The sequence below is a fragment of the Ammodytes marinus genome (assembly GCF_949987685.1).
Source record: "Ammodytes marinus genome assembly, chromosome: 9".
NCBI classification, from domain to species: Eukaryota; Metazoa; Chordata; class Actinopteri; order Uranoscopiformes; family Ammodytidae; genus Ammodytes; species Ammodytes marinus.
Genome location: NC_137213.1, coordinates 20070727 through 20094981, shown reverse-complemented (window position 1 = coordinate 20094981; position 24255 = coordinate 20070727). Strand labels below are relative to the sequence as shown.

General features: G+C 42.3%; 2 protein-coding genes across 4 annotated transcripts; both read right to left on the bottom strand.

Annotated features, from left to right (window-relative positions):
• Positions 1 to 1008: 1008 nt before the first annotated feature.
• Positions 1009 to 10917, bottom strand: stap2a (signal transducing adaptor family member 2a). The gene is made up of 11 exons (XM_080033950.1): positions 10789 to 10917; positions 9009 to 9080; positions 8536 to 8655; positions 8368 to 8424; positions 8118 to 8269; positions 5043 to 5174; positions 4845 to 4914; positions 4034 to 4136; positions 3839 to 3934; positions 3624 to 3752; positions 1009 to 2228 (listed from the first exon to the last, which is right to left on the bottom strand). The coding sequence occupies exons 1-11, from the start codon at positions 10894 to 10896 to the stop codon at positions 2173 to 2175; spliced, it is 1095 nt and encodes a 364-aa protein (XP_079890076.1). The 5' UTR covers positions 10897 to 10917; the 3' UTR covers positions 1009 to 2172.
• A 323-nt stretch (positions 10918 to 11240) lies between these two features.
• On the bottom strand, positions 11241 to 23642 carry LOC307255274 (endophilin-A2-like). Of its 3 annotated transcripts, none has more exons than XM_080033944.1 (9): positions 23418 to 23642; positions 18835 to 18903; positions 18417 to 18633; positions 16821 to 16954; positions 16434 to 16592; positions 15695 to 15798; positions 15307 to 15440; positions 15093 to 15152; positions 11241 to 13970 (listed from the first exon to the last, which is right to left on the bottom strand). In XM_080033944.1, the coding sequence occupies exons 1-9, from the start codon at positions 23460 to 23462 to the stop codon at positions 13789 to 13791; spliced, it is 1104 nt and encodes a 367-aa protein (XP_079890070.1). In that variant the 5' UTR covers positions 23463 to 23642; the 3' UTR covers positions 11241 to 13788. The 3 variants fall into 3 exon arrangements, with proteins under 3 accessions (XP_079890070.1, XP_079890071.1, XP_079890072.1); XM_080033945.1 differs by having other exon boundaries at positions 15093 to 15149; XM_080033946.1 differs by lacking the exon at positions 15093 to 15152.
• Positions 23643 to 24255: the final 613 nt, after the last annotated feature.

Sequence of the window (24255 nt, the reverse complement as noted above, 5' to 3'; positions counted from 1 at the left end):
GGCAGACATTTAATATAATGTGCAGTGTAAACAATTAAAAGCAGCTGAGGGGAGGTTAAGACTTATTTTTTTAATTATTTTTATATGTGAGCAACATGTTCAAACACAAGTGATGGATAATAGTGATTTGGGGTGGGAGGTTCCTGTCCCATTTAATGTTTGGATAGGATTTTTTAATTGTTTTCATAATTTCATCTGTCTGATATAATAATGTTGAAACAGGTTTGATACATCATTCTTACAATGTATTCACAATAGGCTACTTCATTATGAAATATAATGAAATGAATGAATAACAAATGTACAGTTTTTTGGTTTTATTTGTGTTTTTATATAGCCTATATTTCACTGTTCATAAATCAAAAATCAATAAACAAACTAGATGGGGTAGGTGCCTATAGTTTCAAAATAAAAGGGAATTGGGTATTTATACTTTCAGCGTAAGTGAAACTTTCAGTTTCAACTAAGTAAAAACAAACACTTCGTTGTCCGAGAAATAAACGTAGAAAGCTGCTGTATCATTGGCATAACAACTGTTTAAATGGGAAACCTCCAATATTAATGTATTTACCAAAGTGTGTGAACTGTGAAGTCATATGATTTAAACTGAACTTTTAGTAATAAACATCACATAACAAAACTTGATTGTATGGTTGTATACATTAAAAAAAAAAACAGGACAGATTGTCCAGCATTCTCTGTTATCATCCACTCATAGTATTGATTAAATCCAACAATATCTAAATTCCTCATTCTCCTGTTAGCACATGTATCAATCAGTAATCGCTCCTACAACAGCCTGATAGCAAAAGCACAAGCTATCAAATCACAACACGGACAAACCACATCCATGCAAAACAATTTAATGCCCCTGATATCTAACAAACATTATTCTCTGTTAGTGATCAAGTAGACACAACACACATAATTTACAAACATACAAGAAACTGTTCATTGTAAAAATACACTTGATCACAGTTTGCCCATAGTAGTAATAGACACTTAAAATGAGCAAGGACTCGCCAATCGACAGAAATGTAAAAAATAAAAATAGTTTCCAGTGTAGAATAGTTGTTATTCAGATCTGTAATAAATTAATATTTATACGTAGGTAGAGAGGTAGGGCATGGTGTAATACTGTGTCATTAAGCCCGGTTCAATGTGCAACATAAAAGAGCTTTAGGCCAAGTGTTTTGTAGGCCTATTTGTGGTGATGCCCTTGCTTAAGTTGACAACTGTTCCACAAGAGGGCACCCTCACATATGAATACAGCAGATTTTGACTTTTCAATGAGAGGAAAATACATCATCTGGGGTTTCCAGGCAGGTTTGAACACTGGTGACTGGTAGCACCGTTCAGTAGCACGTACACACAGTATAGGAGAGAATGAGGAAACACTAAAATAAGCACCAACAGTTACAGTTCAAGTTGGTGCATAATTGAGCCACAACAGTGTAACTTATCCAACAATACTTATCACACATATAGGACTCAAGAGCAGCAGGCAGAGATTGTGCATTTTTTCAACTTCGTGGCCAGCTCGACTGTATTTAAGACAATTACATGTTACATAAGGTGGATGAAGCTAAGACCTTATCTGTCTTATTTCACTTTCAGAGCAGATCCAGGTCTCAGTTCAGAGTTGGTCGCTCCGGAGTTGATCTTGGTTTTGTTTGTTCTTAACATCCAATGTTGCAGCAGTTGTATCAGGAAACATCAGGCTCAGTTGGATCCAGCACTTGTAAAGTGCTTCCCCGATATGTCTTAGCTGCAAGTCGTAGATTCAGTGTTTTTGCGGACTTAAAATACTTTGTTGTGGCACTATTTTAAATTGTTTTGCTCAGATGAAGTTTGTAAACAGCTTTATGCAAGATAAATAAAAAAGCACAAGTGGACTGTTACCCAAACATAGGCAGGCCGCATTTTATGAGGTTTTATTAACCTAATCCAGTCTTTACCGGCCAGGTCCTGCTCTTAAGGAGCCGATCTGAGTCCAATGTCCAAAAGGGTGAAACATTTTTGCATCTCCCTCAAAGGAAGTGGCTGTATGTGTAGTCCGTTGTCTTCCACCTAGAAGGCACAGGATGATAGAATACATAGCTGCGGTGAAAAGAGGTTTGGCACTGGAGAATGAGTATGCTGTGTGACAAGAGGATCTTCCTCTTCAGTTGGTCAGTCCTGACTGGCTCGTCTCATCTCCAGCTTCATTTTGAGTTCCTCATTGAGTGCTGTGGAGAGACAGAGGGAACACACCGGGTCTGTCTTTAAAAAACAACACGTACTGTCTTGAGTTCTTATGTGCAACCAGGTAGAAGGCAAGTGCAACGCAATGAATAAAAAATACTATACACACTGTCCGCTTGACCCACATTTGACCTTGATCTAATGCATCACACACCAATTCAGTTGCTGGCAGTAACGCGCCTACGGGCTGGTTTTAGGGTCATCAATGCTCAGCAATGGGGGGATTTTATCATACATGTCCAAACACTACAGATGTATAGCAGAACACACTTAAAGCTATAGTCTGTAACTTTTTCAAATACTGTTAATTTATGTCTGTTACATTAAAGCCATTGCCAAATGAGTTGACACAAAGTTGATCAAGCCAATCAGCTCCAGAAAACTCTTTCTGTATTTCTCAGTATGGCAGCGTGAACACACTAGTGTCACCCATCCCCCGACACCGGCGGGTTGTACATTCTACTGATTAGAAGAAACCTGGACGTCCAGCACAAGGTATAAAATCCAAGCGAGATTACCGAAGTCTTTCCTCATGTAGATACGCCGCCAGTGTTGTTGTAATTACTCAGAATACCTCATGCGGGCGACCGAAAGAGTTATGCACTATAGCTTTAACAAGTACTTTTTGGGGCGCTGTGGCAATTACTGTAAATCGGTCACGTGAGTAGACTTCTCGCAATTCTGCAAGTGTGGGTATTGCGATGGACAAGTTGAGATAAAAAACAGAACTGGTAAGAAATTAGCCTGGTCCAACCAGATCATCGTACTTAATTTCATTTGTACAGAAGGTCTGGAACTGCTCTATTTGGCAAACGTTCACTCACTTGGAGGCGGGTGTCTGTTGAAGTTTAAAACTATTGGATCTGCCCAGTGCCACTCTGGATCAGCTAACCAATCACATAACGTTTGGTCGTGACGCATGTCATGTGCCGGCTTCTGACGGTGCGTTCCAGTTGTACTGGGAACTTGGAAATTTCCGACTTCACTACATATTTTTGTCTATGGATCTACCGGTACCTGGCAACGGTAACTTGTTAGACCCTAACGTTTAGTTATTTGGATACTTTCCTGAGCAGATGCACTGGAACACAGACAGGTCGGAACTCGGAACTACAAAGTCGGACATTTCCGAGTTTTGAGTATAAAGGAACGCAGCATTCAACTGAAACTGGAGCGCGACTACGACGTCATCGTGCTCAGCCACTCGCTCTGTTCGCTGATTGGACACTCAGAAATCTGTTCGAGCAGGATCCCACTAATACACCCCAGCCCCAGACTGACTACTGAAGGGAACATTTAATTTGGGCACAGGTAGGTAGGCGGGCGGAGCCAGGCTAGTAAGAAATCAGAATGGGTTGAGATGTGCATGGTCTACTCACACTGTGCGAGAGGTGAAGGGGAGAGGATGAGCCGTCTCATTGGGTTGGTTGGCGAGGCCGGCACCGGCGAGGTCAGGATACGGCGGTCAGGAGCAGGCGACCTGGACAGGGGGCTGCTGGACCAACGATCTGAAAAAAAACAAACAGCAGTAATCATTATTGCCATCTGCCTTGTTGACTTGTAGTGCGTGTGGTTTGCGTGGCCCGAGACTTACCTTGTTTAGGCGGCAGGGCAGGGGCCTTTGGCAGGGGGCTTGAGGGCGCAGTATGGAGGACCATTTCTCCATTCTCATCATTGGCAGAAACATATGCTGAGGACAGAAAAACAGAGTTCAGGGCAATCATCTTCATTGGTTATCCTTGAGAAAAACAATATGGATGACAAGAAAAAGGAATATGTGTGGCCTCACTGATATTCTCTTCGTAAGGCTCCTCTAATAGAAACGGCTGAAGAGCTCCCGCCGTCTTCTCCACCAGAGCATCGATGACATCGTGAAGTGTAGCACAGGGAATCTGGCAAAGGAAACCGGCGGTATTATTGTGGCTGCTGGTTTGACAGTGGTGTTTAAACATGGCCTGAGACTTTGTTGATTGCCATCATCCCAATGACATTAACATCATTTGTAATGTTCATGTTCTACATTCGTTCCTCAGATGATGTTTGATGTTATGTTACCATGTCCCACACAGTCCTGAAAACTGAATATATGTGAAGAATCAAGATACAACTATATTTATGAAAAAAAAACACTTGACTGTTGTCACTTCAGGAACTCTTTTTATCTGACAGAAAATAAGACAGAGAACCTTTTGGGGACTGGCTGCATCCTACTAAACACATCTAGTATGTGTTTTCTATCTTTTTTTCAATGTAACCCAATGACTCATGTTACCTAATGTAGGTAACCTACATTAAACTGATTCTGATGACACACATTGTGGCATACAGACTATACTGTTAAAACAGAGCACTGGAGTCACATCAGGTATACAGTACATTGGTACATGAGTTAAAGTATTGAAATCTGTATTGGGGAGAGAAATAGTTTGATCGATGCATCCCTGAGGTTTCTCACATAAAAACACAATCAAGATATGATTTAAAAACTGTTAGTATGTATTAGTAAGTCAACTATAAAAGGTATTTTGACAGAATAGTATAATTCCACTCTTTGAAACGTTGTAATATGTGAATGTTATCTGCAAGTGTTGAACACTTACAGGATTTTCTACATCAATGACATAACCACCTTGGTCCCTCTGGGTCACACGGTAATGCCTGAACACCGACCTGGGGGGAAACAGAGAGAGAAACAGAAGAGCATGTTACGCTTGCAGTGAATGTTTTGTGTCTGACTATGGTACAGTATATCCAACTGGGATGATGTGCAGACAGATGTTCGACAGGTGTTTTTTTACCCATTGAGGTCCTGCCGAGTGGTGACAGCTAGGGAGCAACCGTCTCTGCCTGGACGCAGCAACATGTTGCCACAATCTGGGTGTCTCTCCAAAAGGACTTCAGCCTCTGTTCGGGACACTGGGCGAAAACACCTGCATTCACACACATACATTAGTCATACATACAGGCTATCTATCTATGAATCTATGTATCCATCCAGCCATTCATCCATCGAGCAGCTCTCTCTCTCTCTCTCTCTCTCACTCACACACACACACACACACACACACACACACACACACACACACACACACACACACACACACACACACACACACACACACACACACTCTCTCTCTCTCTCTCTTGGTTGTCCAATCGATTTTGATGATGAGGTCCACTTTTATCCTTTTTGTAAAAAAACATTTTAAATAAATAAAAACATACTTCTTCACTTACTTACTTTACTTTCCCTATCCTATCATATGGCTACCACAGCCCAAACAGCACAGCCACCTTCAACAGACCCAGACTCTGTACAAACAAGCGCCAGGTAGTGTCAATGCCGATTCTACCTATCCTATCCTACTACAAGGCTATCACAGCCTAGAAACAGCAACGCACCTTCAACAGACCCAGGCTCCTTACAAGCAAGCTCCAGGTAGTGACAATGCCCATACTACCCATCCCCATTGTTCCACATCTATCTATGAGATTTAATGTGGCTATACAACCCAATCCTAGACCTACATAACCTCTGACAAGTAGGACATGTAAATGTGTCAGTAGACACTGTGGGCTCCACATGAGTTTTGCTCCTGTCCCTCTTCTGCTGTCTCCTGGCTGTCCTGTCCTCCTCCAGCTTACGGGTCCCCTCCATACACAACTGCCGCCATGTGGTGCGGTCAGCAGCAGTAACTTCCAGGTCCTCAGGGCTGATGTTACATTTCTTCAATGTGGTCTTCATCTGGTCCTTGTAGCGCTTTTTCTGACCCCCAGCCGAGCGTTGGTCATCACTTAACTGGCCGTACAACACTCTGCGGGGCAGCCGGTCCTGGGGCATTCTCACCACATGTCCAAGACATCGCAGCTGGTGCTGGGTGACTAGAGCCTCAATACTTCTACAGTTGGTCTTTGCGAAGATTTCAGAATGAGGAATACGATCACGCCAAGTGATGCCAAGGATACGCTGCAGACAGCGCATGTGAAAGTTCTCCAGGGACCTGAGGTGGCGGCTGTAAGTGACCCAAGCCCCACAGCCGTACAGCAGAGTGCTGATACAGACAGCATGGTACACAGACACCTTGGTGTGGAGGTTTAAGTCCTTGTTTTGAAAGACCTGGTGTCGCAGTCTACCAAAGGCAGCAGACGCTTGCCTGATGCGGTTCTGGACCTCTTCATCAATGCTGCAATCATCGGAGAGCATACTCCCCAGGTATTTAAATGAAGGAACTACTGATAGCTGTTCATCAACAACAGTAAAGACAGGCATAGTGGAAGGGGGCTGGCACTCCATTGACAAATAACCTCGGTTTTGGTGGTGTTGATGGTTAAACCCCTGGAGCTCTTCTGGAGAGTTAGCAACAAATGCGCAATCATCTGCATATTGCAGTTCAAGGACCCTTTCATCAAGCAGTTTGGTGGTAGCTTGGAAGCTCCTGATATTAAAGAGGTTTCCATCCAGTCTGAAGTCTACATGCACACCACTGCCATTCTCAATCGCCTTATGTAGAAGCTGAGTAACACAGAGAAGAAATATGTTAAAGAGCACAGGTGCCAGCACACAGCCCTGTTTAACGTCTGTACGAACAGGGAAAGGAGTGGATTATTTTGCTCCCATGGTCACTCTAGCAGTCATATCATCATGGAACTGACGGAGGATGTTAACAAATGTTTTGGGATAGCCAAACTTTAGGAGGATGTCCCACAAAAGTTCTCTCTGAACAGAGTCAAATGCTTTGGAGAGGTCGACAAAAGCTATAAAAACATCCTGATGTTGTTCATGGCACCGTGCTGTAAAGATCATGTCGACCCGACCGTACTCCTGCTTTTTCTGAAGCCTGCTTGTATTTTCGTACATTGGAATCCTCCCTGCTTAAGGAGCTCAGCTGGGATCTTGTAATTTCCAGGAGACTTGTTGTTCCTAAGGGAAGAGATAGCTGACTGAACCTCCGAAAAGCTTGGTGGCTGATTAAGAGTGTCAATTTGGGGGCGATCAGGCAATTCTTCTAAAACAGTGAGGTCCACATCAGCCTCCTGATTAAGGAGGCAATCAAAATGATCGGCCCACCTCAACAGAATGTCATTTTGATCTCTTTCAAAAGTGTCAGACCGTCTGCTGACTTCAAATGAGTAATAGAGCGATTTGGGCCATATATAGTTTTTAAAGCGTTGTAAAAATTATGCATGTCATTGGCATAATACTGAATTTCTTCAGCCTTTTTCACCCACCACTCGTTCTTTGCGATCCGAGTCCTCTGAACTTGCTCGATTGCTGAGGGCTTTACGATGCAATCTATGCATATTCTCAAGCATTTCATGGATGGTGTCAGAGTTTTCATCAAACCAATCTTGGTGATTCTTACTCTTAAAGCCGACTGTTTGAGCAGCTGCGTCATAGAGAGCAGAGCTAATAGAGGTCCACTTCTGCTCCAAAGTTTCTGACTTTACTGACAACTCCATGTCCTTCAGTTTCCCAGCAACAGAGCTACGGAAATCATTTCTGACATGCTCGTTCTGAAGGCGGGTGCAATTCAGCTGCCTCCTGTTACTTCCTTTTCGCCGCATGGTAGGGCGAATTGTCATGCGTAACTTGGCCACAATCATACGATGACATACCGACATACAGAGCCTTCTCAAGATGAACGATTTAAAGTCCATTGAGCAGCTCTCTCTCTCTCACTCACACACACACACACACACACACACACACACACACACACACACACACACACACACACACACACACACACACACACACACACACACACACACACACACACACACACACACACACACACACACACACACACACACACACACACACACACACACACACACACCGAACGTCAACACAACACAGAGGAGAAACTCACGGTGGGATCTCGCCCACTAAAGGCACAGAGAGGGGTGAGGGTGGAGCACGCGTGGGAGTGCGAGTTCTCCGCCTGGACCGTTCTTTGTCAACCACCTCCTTCAGCATCTGCAGCTGGCCTGGCAGCAGCGTGAGGCAGGACGGCACATTCAGCTGTGTGAGTGGACAGAGCGAAGAAAAGTTAAGACAGTAGGAGAGATTGAGAGGAACAGATTACAGGGAGGCAGGTGTGCAAAGGTATGAATATTTACATCGATAACAGAGTACAGGAAACCTTTCCACAGCTCCCTCGATTCCAAGTTAGGTGCCTGGAAAAGACAAGCACTTTTTACACTCTGCAGAACGTTTTAATTTGAATGTGTGTGTGTGTGTGTGTGTGTGTGTGTGTGTGTGTGTGTGTGTGTCTTGAGAGGCATTACTGTGAGTTTGGTCTCTCCATCCTTCATGCGCAGGATGAGTCTGGCTGCCTCCAGGTTTCTGTCCCGGCTGCAGTCGTCCTTCAGGGATACAAAGCCACTGAGGTCCAGCTTCTCCACATACTGTAATACACACACACAGACACACACAGACACACAGACACAGACACAGACACACACACACACACACACAAACACACGCACACACACACACACACACACACACACACACACACACACACACACACACACACACACACACACACACACACACACACACACACACACACACACACACACACACACACACACACACACACACACACACACACACACACACACACACACACACACACACACACACACACACACACACACACACACACACACACACACACACACACACACACACACACACAATCACAGTCAATACACTCCTATGCACAACAAATAAAATGCTTATGTCTGAAACTTACATGAGCGTCCTTGGCATTATTGAAGAAATACAAAGAATTCCCACACAGGCATGTCCACAGTCGCCTGGATGCCTGCCACACACAGAAACAAGCAGACATGTTAAATCAGAGGACGCACTGCGCTGGCAACAACAGAGCTGTTGTTCACATCTGTGTAATGGATATTTCCCTTTTTATCACTCCCCCATTTCCTGTCCCGAGAGATGGACAGGGAGTGGGCCACAGCTGCTGTCAATCCGTGGCTATGGATCAGTGCAATACCCTGCACCTGAGCCGGGCTCACATTACATGTCTTTATTGCACTAAAATGAGCCAAATGAGAGAGGGTGGTCCAAGGGGGGAGGACATCCACTTCTTTGTCACCTTATATATAACCTAAGAAACATGAAAAACCGTACTAGAAAAAGCAAGCGAATGCTGAGAGCTGAAAAAAATTGGAAAGCATGACTGAAAATGCCAAAATGTGAAAAGAAACTGCAAAGCATTGAGGAAAATGCTCTACATTTTCAGATATGTGAAATAATTATCTTGAAAATCTGAAAACTGAAATGCATTGCACTTGCACTGCTGGAAGACCCTGCAAAGTGAAATGTAAATCTGGCAGAATGTGGCAGCAGTTGAAAAAGTTGAAAGGAAGAGCATAATTGTTTGTTGTATGTATTAGCAGTGGTGATAGGGAGAGAGACACAAACTGGTGGAGGTCTAATCAGCCAGTATGTGGGTCCTGAAGTGCTCAGTCAATGAGACACAGAGAAGTGCCCTCGGTAGGCCTGCATGAGCTGAAAGAGGACGAATTGGAAGTAGACTATGAATTGTGTAAACTATATAAGAAGTGAAAGTTGTGGATGATACATGGGTTGAAGCTGGGACATTTAGAAAAAGCAGAACAGTAAAATAATATCAGAAGTTGAATAGTTCTGTAGAAGTCATGTGATCTGTTTTAGGTTTACATGAGGTCCTGAGCTGAATCATTTCACAGAGAGAGAGAGAGTTAAAAGATATGTTGGAAATGGCTCCCATTCATTTCCATTGTAAAGGGTCTGTAATAACAAAAACATATATAATTTTTTTTTTGTGTCAAAGGCTGCAAAACAAATCTGACACGTACCATAATTTCCTTGTTATTCAGCTCAAACTATGCATAGGAAATTATAGAAATATTGATTTTCTTGAATAAAGATTTGAAGAACAATGGTGGGAACTGAATGCTGACCCAACATTTGCACTAATTATTGAGGAATATCAATTTCACTGTAGGTCACGTTGCATTGAGAAATTAGAAATACACTTCAGTGATAAGCAGGCTGTCAGCAAAATATTAAATATTTCTATGAGTCAGCATTTAATTATGTACAATTAAAATGTTTGGAAGAGGTAACCTACTGCATATGGCACAAATGTCCTAGCCTATTAAGATTAAGGATGCCACCACAAATTATCCATGCATGAATCAAATGGCATGAGACGTTATGACAGCAGCCGGGTTTCCACGACCCATACGATCATACATTGCTGCACGTTTCCCCTGTCACATTCTTGCTAAACCAGATCTCAATAGCGCGACAAATCTGTGAGTCCGTTATGTCAAACAATGTCCACCAGCAACAGATAAGCTTACAGTCTCGCCTCGCCCATTATAATACAATAATGAAGTTGACAGCTCTCTGGGAATGGGAGATCAGCCGGTGTGCAATGCACTAGACACATACACACACTGACTACCGCTATCTACAGCATACTCGAAACAACATGGCATTTTATCTGCATTGGGCGAACCCACCTTTTCTTTTGGTCCTCGCTTCTCCAGGTATCCTTCGTAGTAGCAGGGCGGGAGCTGCGCCCGGGGTCCCCCTGGCCCGGAGCGCTGCCTGACGGGTGCAGCCGCCATGAGTGTCGCTGACTGGGCACCGACCGAGGACAAAGGGGCGCTGAGTAATTCGGGGAGTGACACGCCTTCCCCGATGAGATAGCGCTGTGGCAGTAATACAACAGCTGGCTGGTGTAGCCTGCTGTCTGGAGATCATGCAGACGGCCGGTCGATTTTAAATTGCATGTCCAAAGTCCATGCTTAATGCTTATTGGGCAGAAATAGTATAAGCAATGGTGCACATATCAAGAGATGGATGTAAGAATCAGGTGGGCTACATGTAAAAAGAGATCATACTAGATGACATTTTCTGCATCCTTATTCATACTTTATCATTCAATAATCAGGTTGTAAAGACACACAAGAAAGGCTAAATTACTTTTATATTTATTTGAAGAAGCGGACGAACAACATTCATTCCCCTTTACATAGTAACAAAAATATACAATACACAGAAGATTACATTTCGTATAGAGGTAATCCACATATCCCAAAAATAATCCAGGATAATCCCACTTTTAGTCTCCCCACAGAGTCACAGTTAAAAAAAAATAAGGCATTGAGTAAGTCGGGAGGCTGTAATGAAGACACATGCAAAGCAGTTACATTTGAACACATTCCATTAACATCGGGTACAATAAAATAAAGCTTTTAAGTCTGATAATACTTCATTCATCAATATTGCAAAGTTGAGACACTTAACGGTACAGAGGTGAAAACGAGCCATTACACAGAATGGAGAGTCGCGATCAATCGAGACAACTATTTCAGCTCTGACAGCTGCAAAATGCAAAAATTGATCTCAGTCCGTTTTTCCATCAAATTATTCATCATTAATAATATATACGAGCCTTCCCCACTGTCAAACTCTGGCCCTTCGATGTAGTGTTTAATGAGGCATGTAGAGCCACACCTGAACCACACAGTTATTACTCAGCACAGCCCCGGGCCCAATACATCACATGAATAACAACATATGAGGCATGCATACATAACATTTAAAAGGCACATACTACGATAACAACGAGGAGATATTCTCAGGGATGGACCCCGAGACTGAGCTCCAGAGGCACCATAGGATTGCTCTGGGGCAGATAATGAGAAAGGGGGCAGGAGCAGAGGGGCAGGTGGTGAATAAAGACCAGTGGGGGAGGGATGGCGTAATCCACTGCTCTGTGCCCTTCCCTGCTGAAAAGACCTGTCTGTTCCACTCCCAGTTTATACAGAGATGGGGGCGGTCTAACAAGGGGATCACCACGAGAGAGAAAGTTGGCATTTAAGCGAAAAGCACAAGCCCTCACAGTTCACAGTCACCTTGTAATAGGCTTAATTGAAACTGAAACCGGCTATTGTGTAGTGGCCTTCCTCATTATTAGTAAATTCTGTACACAATAGTTTGGAGATAGCATTTTCTGTCAGGTCTGGTGCACAGTTTCAGCCTGAAAACTGAGGCAGGTACAACAAAAACTACCAACACACATCAGATTAATTTCCATGCTCAAAATGTTTAGAGGTTAGAGTATTAAAGCGAGGCTTTCCCCAGCACTTTCAGGGGGAAAACCAATCACAGACTGAGTATTCATTGACAAACAGTTGGGTAAAAAAAAAAAAAAAAAACATTGTGAGTGACACTGCCAGCAGTATCAATAGAGCCTGAGAAAAAACAGGGAACTGAAGGATGTATGCGTATGGCTTTCGTGTGATGCTGCTAAATATCCAGGGTGTGGGTAAATATTGTGGGCTGCTCCGTCACGAAAAAAACAAACTTCTTTATAATGTGTTTGACATTTGGATAGTATTGTTTCAAATATTTAATTTTCTTTTGCTGCATTGTTTGCAATCAGTCTGTCATTTAACGAAAACACATTTCACACAAACGGCAGCCTTGTCCAATATGGGAATTTGTGCAACATTCCTTTGGCATCAGCTTTAAGACAGTGGAGTGTAGTATAAAAACACTGTAAGAGCTGTAGGTAAATTCAACCATTGAAAGAATAGCAACTATTAGTGTGACAATACTGAGCACATTTATTGACTAAAGTAAAAAACTATATAACAATGTTGGTCTCAAATAAATATAACTAATGTTAAAACTACATCAGAATATTATCTTATATATATTAGGAGGAGAGAGGAGGGGGGGGGGGGGTCCACATTAATATATCAGACAGGCTAACCAACTTGGCCATATATGACAGAGCCACTGAAACCAATAGCTAAGAATAACAGGTATTTCTAGCACCACCAGGTGGCAGTGGAGGGTAGCCATAAACATGGTTAAAAGAAAGCCCATCCTCCATGTTGACTAAGTATTCAATTATGACTACCATACTAAATCCAGAAGGCACAGAAGTGAAAGATGGGAGTGTAGAAAAAAACAAAGCTTAGGAGAAGACATGCGCATATATTCATGTGTGTAGTACCAATATAAACAATACATATAACAGGTCATGTCATCTTTTAAATATGGAATAGGACAAGAAAAAAATAAAAGTTAAACTTTTTAGTGTTTGAGGATACGGTTGGACATGTCATTACAGATGTAATTATCTCTGTATCAGTTCTAGTGATGGAGGTGTAGTGTACAAAGTGCACCTGTGCATAGAGAATGAATGTAAGGACTCAGGACAAGGTAGATGCACTAAAATATTACGCTGTCAGTTCTCTGATTAACCATCACCCTGTCAATAAGTTTTCTTTTAAAAATCCATTACATTTGGACATAATCTGACAAAAAAAAAGCTTTACTCAAATAACTCATGGATACAAAAATTAGGTCCTCGTTTTTTGTTGTTGACCCTTTAACTTACAATAAAGGAAAGGCTTGTTTTGATACTGAGAGTTGATGATCCTCCTTTATCCCCTCCTTCACTTCACTCTGCTGTCCCCACTCTTGCCTTGCTGCTTTCAGTGCTACAGAGGCACCACCACTTCGACGTAGTTGTTAGGGAAGTATCCTGATTTGCCGCGAATGCTCCCCTCAAACCAGTTCTCATCGATTTGACTGACCAAGGTGATGATGTCGCCCTCGCGGAAGCCCAGCTCTCCTTCGTTCTCCGGCTCAAAGTCATACAGAGCTTTGCAGCATGCTTCCGCTGCAGAAAGGAGACACAGAGAGTGTAGAGACGCAAACGGGGAGAAAGAAAACGTTTTGATATTCAGTGAAAAGAATATTTGACAATTTCCCTTAAACAAGATTAGTATATTTTTCTTTCACCAGTATGTTCTCCAATAGGACTCTGGAATAGACCATGAAGCACAAGTCATTTAAACAAGCCATATTTATGAGTTAGTTATCAGTGTGGTAATGGAGGATTCTTCTGAAGCTCAAGATCTAAATCAATGCCCTCATAAGTTTTATAACTTATCTCATTTCAGCGTTTATATTCCAGCCATAATGGCATTCAAATCTTAGAAGCAAGACTGTGCAAACTTACATTATTATTGTGTTTGACTTAAAAAGGTTAAAACTATTAAAGGCAATTCTGGAGAATGCTCGTTGTCCAAAACACTTTGTCAAAATCACTGAATATCTCCTCACTATCCGCTACCTGGTTGTCCGTAGTGTGTGTGCGCTGACAAAAAATCCAGTATTAACACACAGCCAAGGCTCTGTAAACAGGCATGTTGCCAGCTACAGTGGGCCCCCTTTGTTGACATACCATTTGTTTATAATACCAGATGACAGAGCCTAGGCTGTGTATTAACACTAGCTTTCTTTTCAGGCGTAGATCTTCACTTATTTTGACAAAAAGTGATTATGAGAACAAGTGTTCTCCAGATTTGCCGACTCCTTCACCTTTAACTTGAGGTTCAGAAGCTTCATCATTCAGTGAAAAGGCCGTCAAATACATACAATTCAGCAAAACCATGACTGCATGCAAAATAGAGTCCTTTTTGGTATTTTAGATTTGGTTAACGACTCTGGTCAGAACTGCAGTCACTGAATTATCACTTAAAACAAAGAGAGAATGTGGTTTGCTGATGTTTGCATATATCTGCAGCCTTGTGGAGTTGTCAGTCAAACTCCGACAAGGTCTTTCTTGTTCTTGGAACTTGACAGACTGGACCCAACAATCACCATTCAACAATGTTAGTAAAATACATTACCATCGAACAGACATGCATTCACCCCACTGCCACACCAGGGTAAGCGAAAGTAGTGAAAAGCTCTAGTTCTGTGTAAGTGACACATTTTCTTCATCTGTCTCACTCACGCGGTCTGCTTCTGACGGAGGTTCTTTGGAAGGATGGAGTTGGATATTGTGCTGAGGCTGCTTTATATCGCAGAAGGAGAGACACATCAGTCTTAAGACCTAGATTGACTTGCACACATGCCTTCTTGGGAGTAGGCTTTGCTCACATTCTCACACAAAGATATTCTACCACGCTAAAACGGTTCTCACAAAATATCACAAAAGTAACATTTACCAGGAGAGTAAGCTGGGGGGCTTGATGCAGGTGGTGTGTATCCTCCGTTAGAGTTTTCTACTTCTCCATAGTCGTAGGCTGGTCTGGGTTTGGGAGTGTATTCACGCCTTGGACGAGACTGGGCATCATTTACCCTTCACACAATCAGAATAAGAAATGTCACCTCTCTGAGCTCACAAGTACAGGATGCACAAATAAATCATCTTAAAGTATATTGTTTTGTAAAAAATTGTGATTTGTGCTCAGCATCAGCTGCTACTTGACATTTAATTTAACGTTGGTGAAAGAAAATATGATACTGCTGCTGAATCATCCCTCATGTTGAGCCGGATGCGCACAGCCTAAACATACAAAAAGGAATGCCGTCTTACACAGTCATGACACTCACCTTTCTTTCAGTTTGTCAGAAAGCTCATCCAGGACCTGCACAGCCTGTCTGTGGTACTGCAGCAGAGACTCCACAAAAGACGACATCTGACTCACCTGCTCCACCTACACAAAACAAAAGGCAGCCGTTGTCCTTAGCGCATTCTTCATTGGTAACAACCTGTTGGCATTCCTGTATTTTATCTTTTAACATTAAACTGGTATTGTTTGTCACGATAACTTCCCACAAACAGTTCTGAAACATCTCATAATAGCAGGTATGGAAGAAAAAAATATCCAAACAAAACAGGTTTGACAAGCTCATACTACTGCAAGTCACTGTGGGCAAAATAAACAAGGCATGTCACCTGATACATTCTGTCCTTAAAGATACAAAGTGGCAACAGGCAAAATGCATTTCCAAATCAGAGATTTCAATCATTTACGGCCACTAGAAACAACATCACTCAAAAGTAGCAGATTATATGTAAATGTAAACTGCCTTAGGTATAAACACTTAATTCATTTAGAAGGATTGTATCCCATTGTATTAAACATATTTCTCCTGTCAGGTAACACAGTTGCATAACCCCCATAAATACTGAAGTGGTGAGTCTCACTGGTTAACCAGCAGTTGTCAGTCACAGAGAGGTAACTGACGCATGTGTATTAACGCATTTTACTAACAAAACAAGTCAAGCAGGTTACAATGTGCCATCTGCAATGCAAAAGGGATCCAGCTTAGTCTGCAGGCTACTCACATCTGTTTCCAGCAAGTTATGCATGGAGTATGCAGCCGCGTCTTTGGACTCGTGGAACTTCTCCAGTGACTGCCTGATCTCTTCATCTTGGATTTTACCTTGACGTTTCTTTTTATAATCGTAGTCCAGACGGCGGCCCTCCAGCTTCTTCAGGTGGTGCTGAGGGGGGGAAAGAGTCAGGATTGAAGTTTCACAGTTGATATTATGAGAATATTCCAGTCTTTTAGCTTGTTATAGTTATGAGGAACTTTTTCTCAAAGTAAACATTTGCATATAAATTAGACTGTAAATACTTTTCATACTATTGCAGCTTACATGCAGGTAGCAGAGCGTGTTGGTCAATGCCTAGCCTGCACATGAAGGAGCACAGTTCCTCTGTGATTATACCTGAATGTCTTTGATATCCTTCTCAGCGACTGCCTGCAGTGGGTCAATAAAGTTCTGCTTCACATCAATATCCAGAGAGTCCTTGATCTCAGCCATTCTTTTCATTGACTCCCCAATGTCTGTTAGAGCACCACCTGCAGCACACACACACACAAAATTGGAGAGTGTAGGACATCATGAGGCATGATAACAACAAGCATTGGCTCTATACTAAGGAAACTTTAAAGGAGAAGTAAGCATATTTTTTTGTTAATATGCGCAGTTCATAACACAGGACTCCCAGTCATTCAGCTTTGCAGTAATTGCCAGATAAAATTAAGTTTTTATCCAATCGGGAGACAGAGCGCTATAAAGAGGTGGGTCTCTGTGTCTGTTGACGATGACTCGCTGCTCTCCATCATGGTACTATCTGACGAACACGGCTGCGTGTTCATGTGGTGGTGACGATGGGACGAGGGAGGGGACTGCTATCTGCAGTCACTGAGGGGAAGTTGGCTAAAAGGGCCATATCGCTTACTTCTCCTTTAAATATAAAGAAAAAACAAGCCGACTCATAGGCACCTCCCCAACCAATCAATGAACACATTGTATTATTTCCAAACAAACACCTTTAAAGCCACTACGAGTAACTTGGTCCCTTGGCGGCCCCTTTGGACAAAAGCGGTAGTATTTTTACGACGCCAGCTGTCGTGAAGCTGTTTTCTAGCTCGTGCCGGGCGTGCGAGATTCAAATAATCAGGAAGTAATATAGTGCATGTCCGTGTGTTGAAAGTGTGAGGGCACCGGACTCTTTTCGGCTCCGTGAGAGTGGTTAGTGACACAGCATCAACTAATGCCAGTAAGTGCTACACACACCTGATTGCAATGAGTTGATGCAGTGTCACCGAAGTACTCTCACGGAGCAGAAAGACTCCGTGTCCTCACAGAAAGCGAATGAACGAGAGACAGCCGTTAGTATGGATCACGATGAGGTAATGTTTTTATGTTGTAAATAATGACTATTTCAGATGAATAATGGTCGACTCATCTGATGATGGTGAGGCAAAGTAAACTTTGTTTTATTAGGCTACCGATCATTCATTTAGGAGTAAACACTGCAGTTCACTCCCGTGAAATTGTGTATACGTTGCTTGGCAACGCCCTCCCGCTCGTCTACCACTCTCCCTTTTAGCTTTTCTTCATTGCATTTTCTTTTTTTTCTTTGATGGTTCAGCCCTGTTATCAGTCATCATGACGACAAATAACTGTCTCAAACAAAGCTCCCGCTCCCCTTCCCTCACCTGGAGGGATAGGCTTCTCAAATTGCATTGTTGCGCCACACTGAAATCTGCGACCAATACGGATATGTGACCAAAGAGCCTGCACACGCGAACCGAAAATCGGACTGGGTGTGCGACCAGACCAAACGCAGTAATAAAAACTATATAACAACGTCTTTCTTTGCACTGATGGTCTCGTTTGCTGTTAAAGGTCATTTATGATTATCAGAGGAAACACGAGGCTGTTTAAAAGATATTTAAATGTTACTCGGAGCTGCTTTAATATGCATCTCTTCCAACCTTTATCTCATCTTCTAACTGCCAACACTGTTCTTACCAAAGTTGGTTTCCTCGCCCATATCCCGTCCATACTTGGTCATGCACTCCCCCAAGAGGCCCTCAGGCTGGGGGTAGCCCGGACTCTTCACCTGCCCACGCATTTTGGACACTGTGTTGAGCATGGTAAGCTTAGCTCTCGTCGCTGGGTTAGGCTGGAGATACTCTGTCGTTTTATTGATGACTTCCACCACTGCTCTGCAAGTAACATCTGATTTCTGGTGGTACAAGAAGTTAGGGACAATAATTGATACCTGTGTGCATAAGCTCAGTTGTATGTCTTGAGTGTGAGTGAGGTAAAACTTAACATTAATTTATCTTCATTAAAACAAAAAAGGATATAATTGTTATTATTCCAGTTATTTATTAAATTAACCTGAGGAATAATCAAAATATTATTATAAATGCATGTATGTTACCCTCTCCAGGTCCTTGAAGTCTTCATCCAGTTTGGTTCCCTCTGCACCTCCAACCTTCTCACTCACCATCTGAGAACACAAAGCAATCCTACTAATGAAGCCGACTGAAGTAGCTGCATATTCTCTGCTCTGTCGTTGTTGATTAGTTAAAGGATTCCACTGTTTTTGAATGACTTGAATTGTAGCCTGTATATTGATATACAGTATATCACAAAAGTGAGTACACCCCTCACATTTCTTCAAATATTTCATTATATCTTTTCATGGGACAACACTGAATAAATGACACTTTGATACAATATAAAGTAGTCAGTGTACAGCTTATATAACAGTGTAAATTTACTGTCCCCTCAAAATAACTCGACACACAGACATTAATGTCTAAACTGTCGGTTACAAAAGTGAGTACACCCCTGAGTTAAAATGTCCAAATTGGGCCCAAAGTGTAAATATTTTGGGTGGCCACCATTATTTTCCAGCACTACCTTAACCCTCTTGGGCATGGAGTTCACCAGAGCTTCACAGGTTGCCACCGGAACTCTCTTCCCCTCATTCATGACGACATCACGGAGCTGGTGGATATTGGAGACCTTGCGCTCCTCCATCTCCTGTTTTAAGAAGCCCCAAAGATGCTCAATAGGGTTTAGGTCTGGGGACATGCTTGGCCAGGCCATAACCTTTACCCTCAGCTTCTTTAGCAAGGCAGTGGTCATCTTGGAGGTGTGTTTGGGGTCGTTATCATGTTGCAATACCACCCTGCGGCCCAGTTTATGAAGGGAGGGGATCATGTTCTGCTCAAGTATGTCACAGTACATGTTAGCATTTAATGAACTGTAGATCCCCAGTGCTGGCAGCACTCATGCAGCCCCAGACCATGACACTCCAACTACCATGCTTGACTATAGGCAAGATACACTTGTCTTTGTACTCCTCACCTGGTTGCCACCACACATACTTGACACCATCTGAACCAACTAAGTTTATCTTGGTCTCATCAGACCACAGGACATGGTTGCAGTGATCCATGTCCGTAGTGTGCTTGTCTTCAGCAAACTGTTTGTGGGGTTTCTTTTGCATCATCTTTAGAATAGGCTTCCTTCTGGGACAACAGCCATGCAGACCAGTATGATGCAGAGTGTGGCTTATGGTCTGAGTACTGACAGGCTGACCCCCCACCACTTCAAGCTCTGCAGCAATGCTGGCAGCACTCATACGTCTATTTTCCAAAACCAACCTCTTGGTGTGACGCTGAAAACGTGCACTCAACCGTCTTAAACTGGGCCGCAGGGCAGTATGGCAACATGATAACGACCCCAAACACACCTCCAAGATGACCAGTGGCTTGCTAAAGAAGCTGAGGGTAAAGGTGATGGACAGCCCAGCATGTCTCCAGCCATAAACCCTATTGAGCATCTTTGGGGCTTCTTAAAACGGGAGATGGAGGAGCGCAAGGTCTCTAATATCGACCAGCTCCGTGATGTCGTCATGAATGGGTGGAAGAGGATTCCAGTGGGAACCTGTGAAGCTCTGGTGAACTCCATGCCCAAGAGGGTTTAGGTAGTGCTGGAAAACAATGGTGGCCACACAAAATATTGACACTTTGGGCCCAATTTGGAAAAATTTTCTTAGGGGTGTACTCACTTTTGTTGCCTTCAGTTTAGACATTAATGGCTGTGTGTCGAGTTATTTTGAGGCGACAGTAAATTTACACTGTTATACAAGCTGTACACTGACTACTTTACATTATATCAAAGTGTCATTTCTTCAGTGTTGTCCCATGGAAAGATATAATGAAATATTTGAAGAAATGTGAGGGGTGTACTCACTTATGTGAGATACTGTACGTTGTCATTGATAATATTGTTCTTAAATGTCTTCCATTTATAAGAGGAACTAACACTTTCAGAGGAAGGCGATAACCAGCTCTTACACATCCACACTGTCATCCGTATCGAGTCATTTAACATTATCTTTCCACCATTTTCTTTTTTCCTGGCCAGGTACAACACAATTCTCAAAATCCAAGACATGCCGAAGTTTTCTGTCAGCGGAGGAATCTCCTTACATTTGCATGAGGGAGGGAGTTCTGAAATCCAGACCGACATCTCCTGAGAGTCTCTGTTCCACAAGTGAATATACAAAGAGTTTTTCCAATAGGGTCAGCTCACACATCAGCACACACATCCATGGCTTCTTTTACTAAACACACATGCTAACTTCATCATAACTCATAACTTCACTTACATTGCATATGATGCATTTTCCTTTTCTCAATGAGTGCAACACACTCTGAAATCCTGTGCAGTGGGCTGGCAGGCCCAACAGAGACTCATTGTGTGTGTGTTTTCACATTTGGTTCAACTCAGTGCAGCTGTCGGCCTCACACTGCACACTAAACTCTTATGACCAGATGGATCAAATCGGTCTCACTAGTTTATATACATTTCTTGTTGTGTATGAAACACTCAGTGGCTCTAACAAATGCCCCAAGCAGTGATTGCCAACTGGTTCATGGGACATAATTCAGCCCAACATGTTCCCTCATTATGCTGTCTAATAGACGCCATTTTATTCGGCATTTAGGAAAATCTTGTCACCAGATGTAAATTTGCGAAATCCAAACAAATTAATGTTTCCAGCACCCCATCTGGCTTGATAATTGCCAATTTGCCAGCACAAGTTGTTTGTCCTAAATAAACCTGCCAAACATGGTATGACATGGTTTTAGTTGAAGTTACATGGCATTTGGCTTTATTGAAAATAAAATATATGGAGGGTTATACATTTTTTTTAAGGTACAGATCATAAGAAGATTTTATACACTATTTACTTTGATGTCAGCTATATATGTTTGCTTAGACACTTAGCTGACAGTTTCTCTGTTCAATCATTTATCGAAACAAGTACATTTTTAGGACAGTAAGACACAGATCCTCTTAGGCAACTAAGCTAGACAACTGAATATCCTCGTCCACCCTGTTTTCTTTCTTTTCATAGCCTGAAAAGCAAAACTCAACACATGATGGCCAGCCCTGTGCCAATAAGAAGGCAGGTCAGTATAGGACACATAACACTTGACCTGTGTCTCAAAAGTTGACGCTCATGCAGTGGGAGTTGGCCAGTCCCACAGTACTGTTGTAATGGCACCTGAACAGCTTACGTTTTGCAAATACAGAATGAGATTTCGTTCTGTTCTCTCAACCTTGGTTTATTGTTATTTCTGTACAGTCAACGTACTGACTATTTCCTGGTAGAAGCTGGTTTGAGCAGATTCCATTACACGACACCCACTTAGCAAGCAGTCACTTGAATAATGCAAAATGTTAGGCCAAAACAAGAACCTGCTGTAAGGCAGACCATCATCATCATAACAAAGGCCACTAGTCTCTTTTGAGCTTCACGTTTGCCTTAAAGCCAGCAGGGATTAGCACAATTGTAATTTGAATACAAACCGGACTCAATTATTGCAAACGCTAATTTTCAAAAGCAACATCCAACAGGGCTGTGATAATGACGCACAGACTACTGTGGCTGTCGACTTATGATTGACTTGGCATCAAGTCATTTCCATTTGTTTAAATATTTGACATGTTCCTGTACGCTTCCAGATGCATTGCTGTTATAATGTATCCACTTGCAGGGTAAAAAATAAATGTTAGATTTTAAAATGAGATGATCAGCAAACACTATGGATGCTTATTTTGTTGGAGATTAATAATTGACATCTGATAAGGGCTTTTCTGTAATAAATCAGAATAAAAAGGCATGAGAACTCAAATCTCGATAGAAACAACTTGAATACATAGCCTATGACGTGATATAATTCAGCAAGATGGAAATTGTCAGTTCAGTTCTACATTTAAGAGATACTTACAGGTGAGAGATGACATTGTCTTGGATCGAGCAAACGTGTGCGTGATTTGAACAAAACACATTGGCCAATTCGTCTCGAGACATATTTTGAAATCCAACACACCACCCCTTAGTATAGCACGAGGGTATCAACAGTGAAGCGATAAATGTACCTGCTACAGCGACACCAAACATATAGCATATCCAGAAACTCATTATTCGGGAAATTAAATTAGCGTTGATACCATGGGTTGATACCAAGACTAGATATTCAGCAACACAACCATTGTTAGGAAAAATAAACTCACAACAATTGGACGCCAAACTTTGAAAGTACACTACTGTTGAAATCACCGTTAAATGGGCAAGTTTTACTTAAAGATTAGTTGAATTAGCAACTCTAGTATGGAGGGCTTGCGCTAATTGGACGTTACGTGTGTTGATGTTGACGTTAAAAGTTGAAGGCTGCGAGCAAAACCCCAGTTGACAGCTGTGGTATAGTTTAACAATACAGCAAGCGTAAACGTAGCCCTTTCAGCAAATTAAAAACGTTTTACTTAGCTTATATTGAACAAAGAAAACGTGTATCGTTACTCATAACGTTCACCACTTTAGTTAACCAGCTAGCTCGAAGCTAGCGTAAACTCGCAATAGAAAAACAACGATAGAGTTAGCTAAGTTAGCCAGCTAAGCTACCGGCTAATTTAAAAAAAAAAAAGTTGCTTGTTTACCTGACTGGCTTTGTAAAATTGCTTTTTAAATCCTGCGACAGACATCTTGCACCGTAAGTGTTGCCACGTGGACCTCGACGGGGAAAATGTGTTTAAAAAAAGTTGCCGAGAGTCTGTAGTTTAAAGCACGGCCGAGCAGCTGAGCTACACCTCTTCAAACTTTGCACCGTAGCTAGTGAAACTTGCTAAGCAACCACAATTTCCTGGCCTCAACTTCATGTGGGAGGCTCCATCCTGGTGGATAAAGTGGGTCAACACACACACACACACACACACACTCACACACACACACACACACACGCACACACGCACACACACACACACACACACACACACACACACACACACACACACACACACACACACACACACACACACACACACACACACACACACACATTGAAATAGACAAATTAAACATCATTCTTTGTCTGCAAGTTGTTACAATGACTTCATTGAATTGCTGACTTCGACTTAAAAGCTGAAAGACATCCATTTATCCCCATAACACGTTGCATTGCTGTTTATTGCTGCTGCATACTTTTGGTTATAGAAGCACTTATCAATGGCAAATTTGATTCTCTATTTATGGTGGAGCCAGCGATTCTGGAGAACGCTTGTTTTCAAATTAGGCTACTTTTGGTCAAAATCTGTGAAATCAATCAATCAATCAATCAATCAATCAATCAATCAATCAATCAATCAATCAATCAATCAAACTTTATTTATATAGCACTTTTCATACAATCAAATGTAACACAAAGTGAAAATCTCCTCACAATCCGCTACCTGTCCTAACTGTGCGCGTTCTGAAAAAAATCTGGTGTTAATATACAGC

What these genes read in the sequence shown, in the direction of transcription:
- LOC307255274 (XM_080033944.1), bottom strand. Translation starts at nt 23,462, where the DNA reads ATGTCTGTCGCAGGATTTAAAAAGCAATTTTACAAAGCCAGTCAG. An exon ending in ACTTCAAGGACCTGGAGAGG is followed by an intron (nt 18,634 to 18,834) that starts GTAACATACATG and finishes TTGTACCACCAG; the next exon opens with AAATCAGATGTTACTTGCAG. An exon ending in ATAACTTGCTGGAAACAGAT is followed by an intron (nt 15,799 to 16,433) that starts GTGAGTAGCCTG and finishes TGTTTTGTGTAG; the next exon opens with GTGGAGCAGGTGAGTCAGAT.
- stap2a (XM_080033950.1), bottom strand. Translation starts at nt 10,896, where the DNA reads ATGGCGGCTGCACCCGTCAGGCAGCGCTCCGGGCCAGGGGGACCCCGG. An exon ending in ACTCGGCAGGACCTCAATGG is followed by an intron (nt 4,915 to 5,042) that starts GTAAAAAAACAC and finishes GTTTCCCCCCAG; the next exon opens with GTCGGTGTTCAGGCATTACC. An exon ending in TCATTGATGTAGAAAATCCT is followed by an intron (nt 4,137 to 4,844) that starts GTAAGTGTTCAA and finishes TTCCTTTGCCAG; the next exon opens with ATTCCCTGTGCTACACTTCA.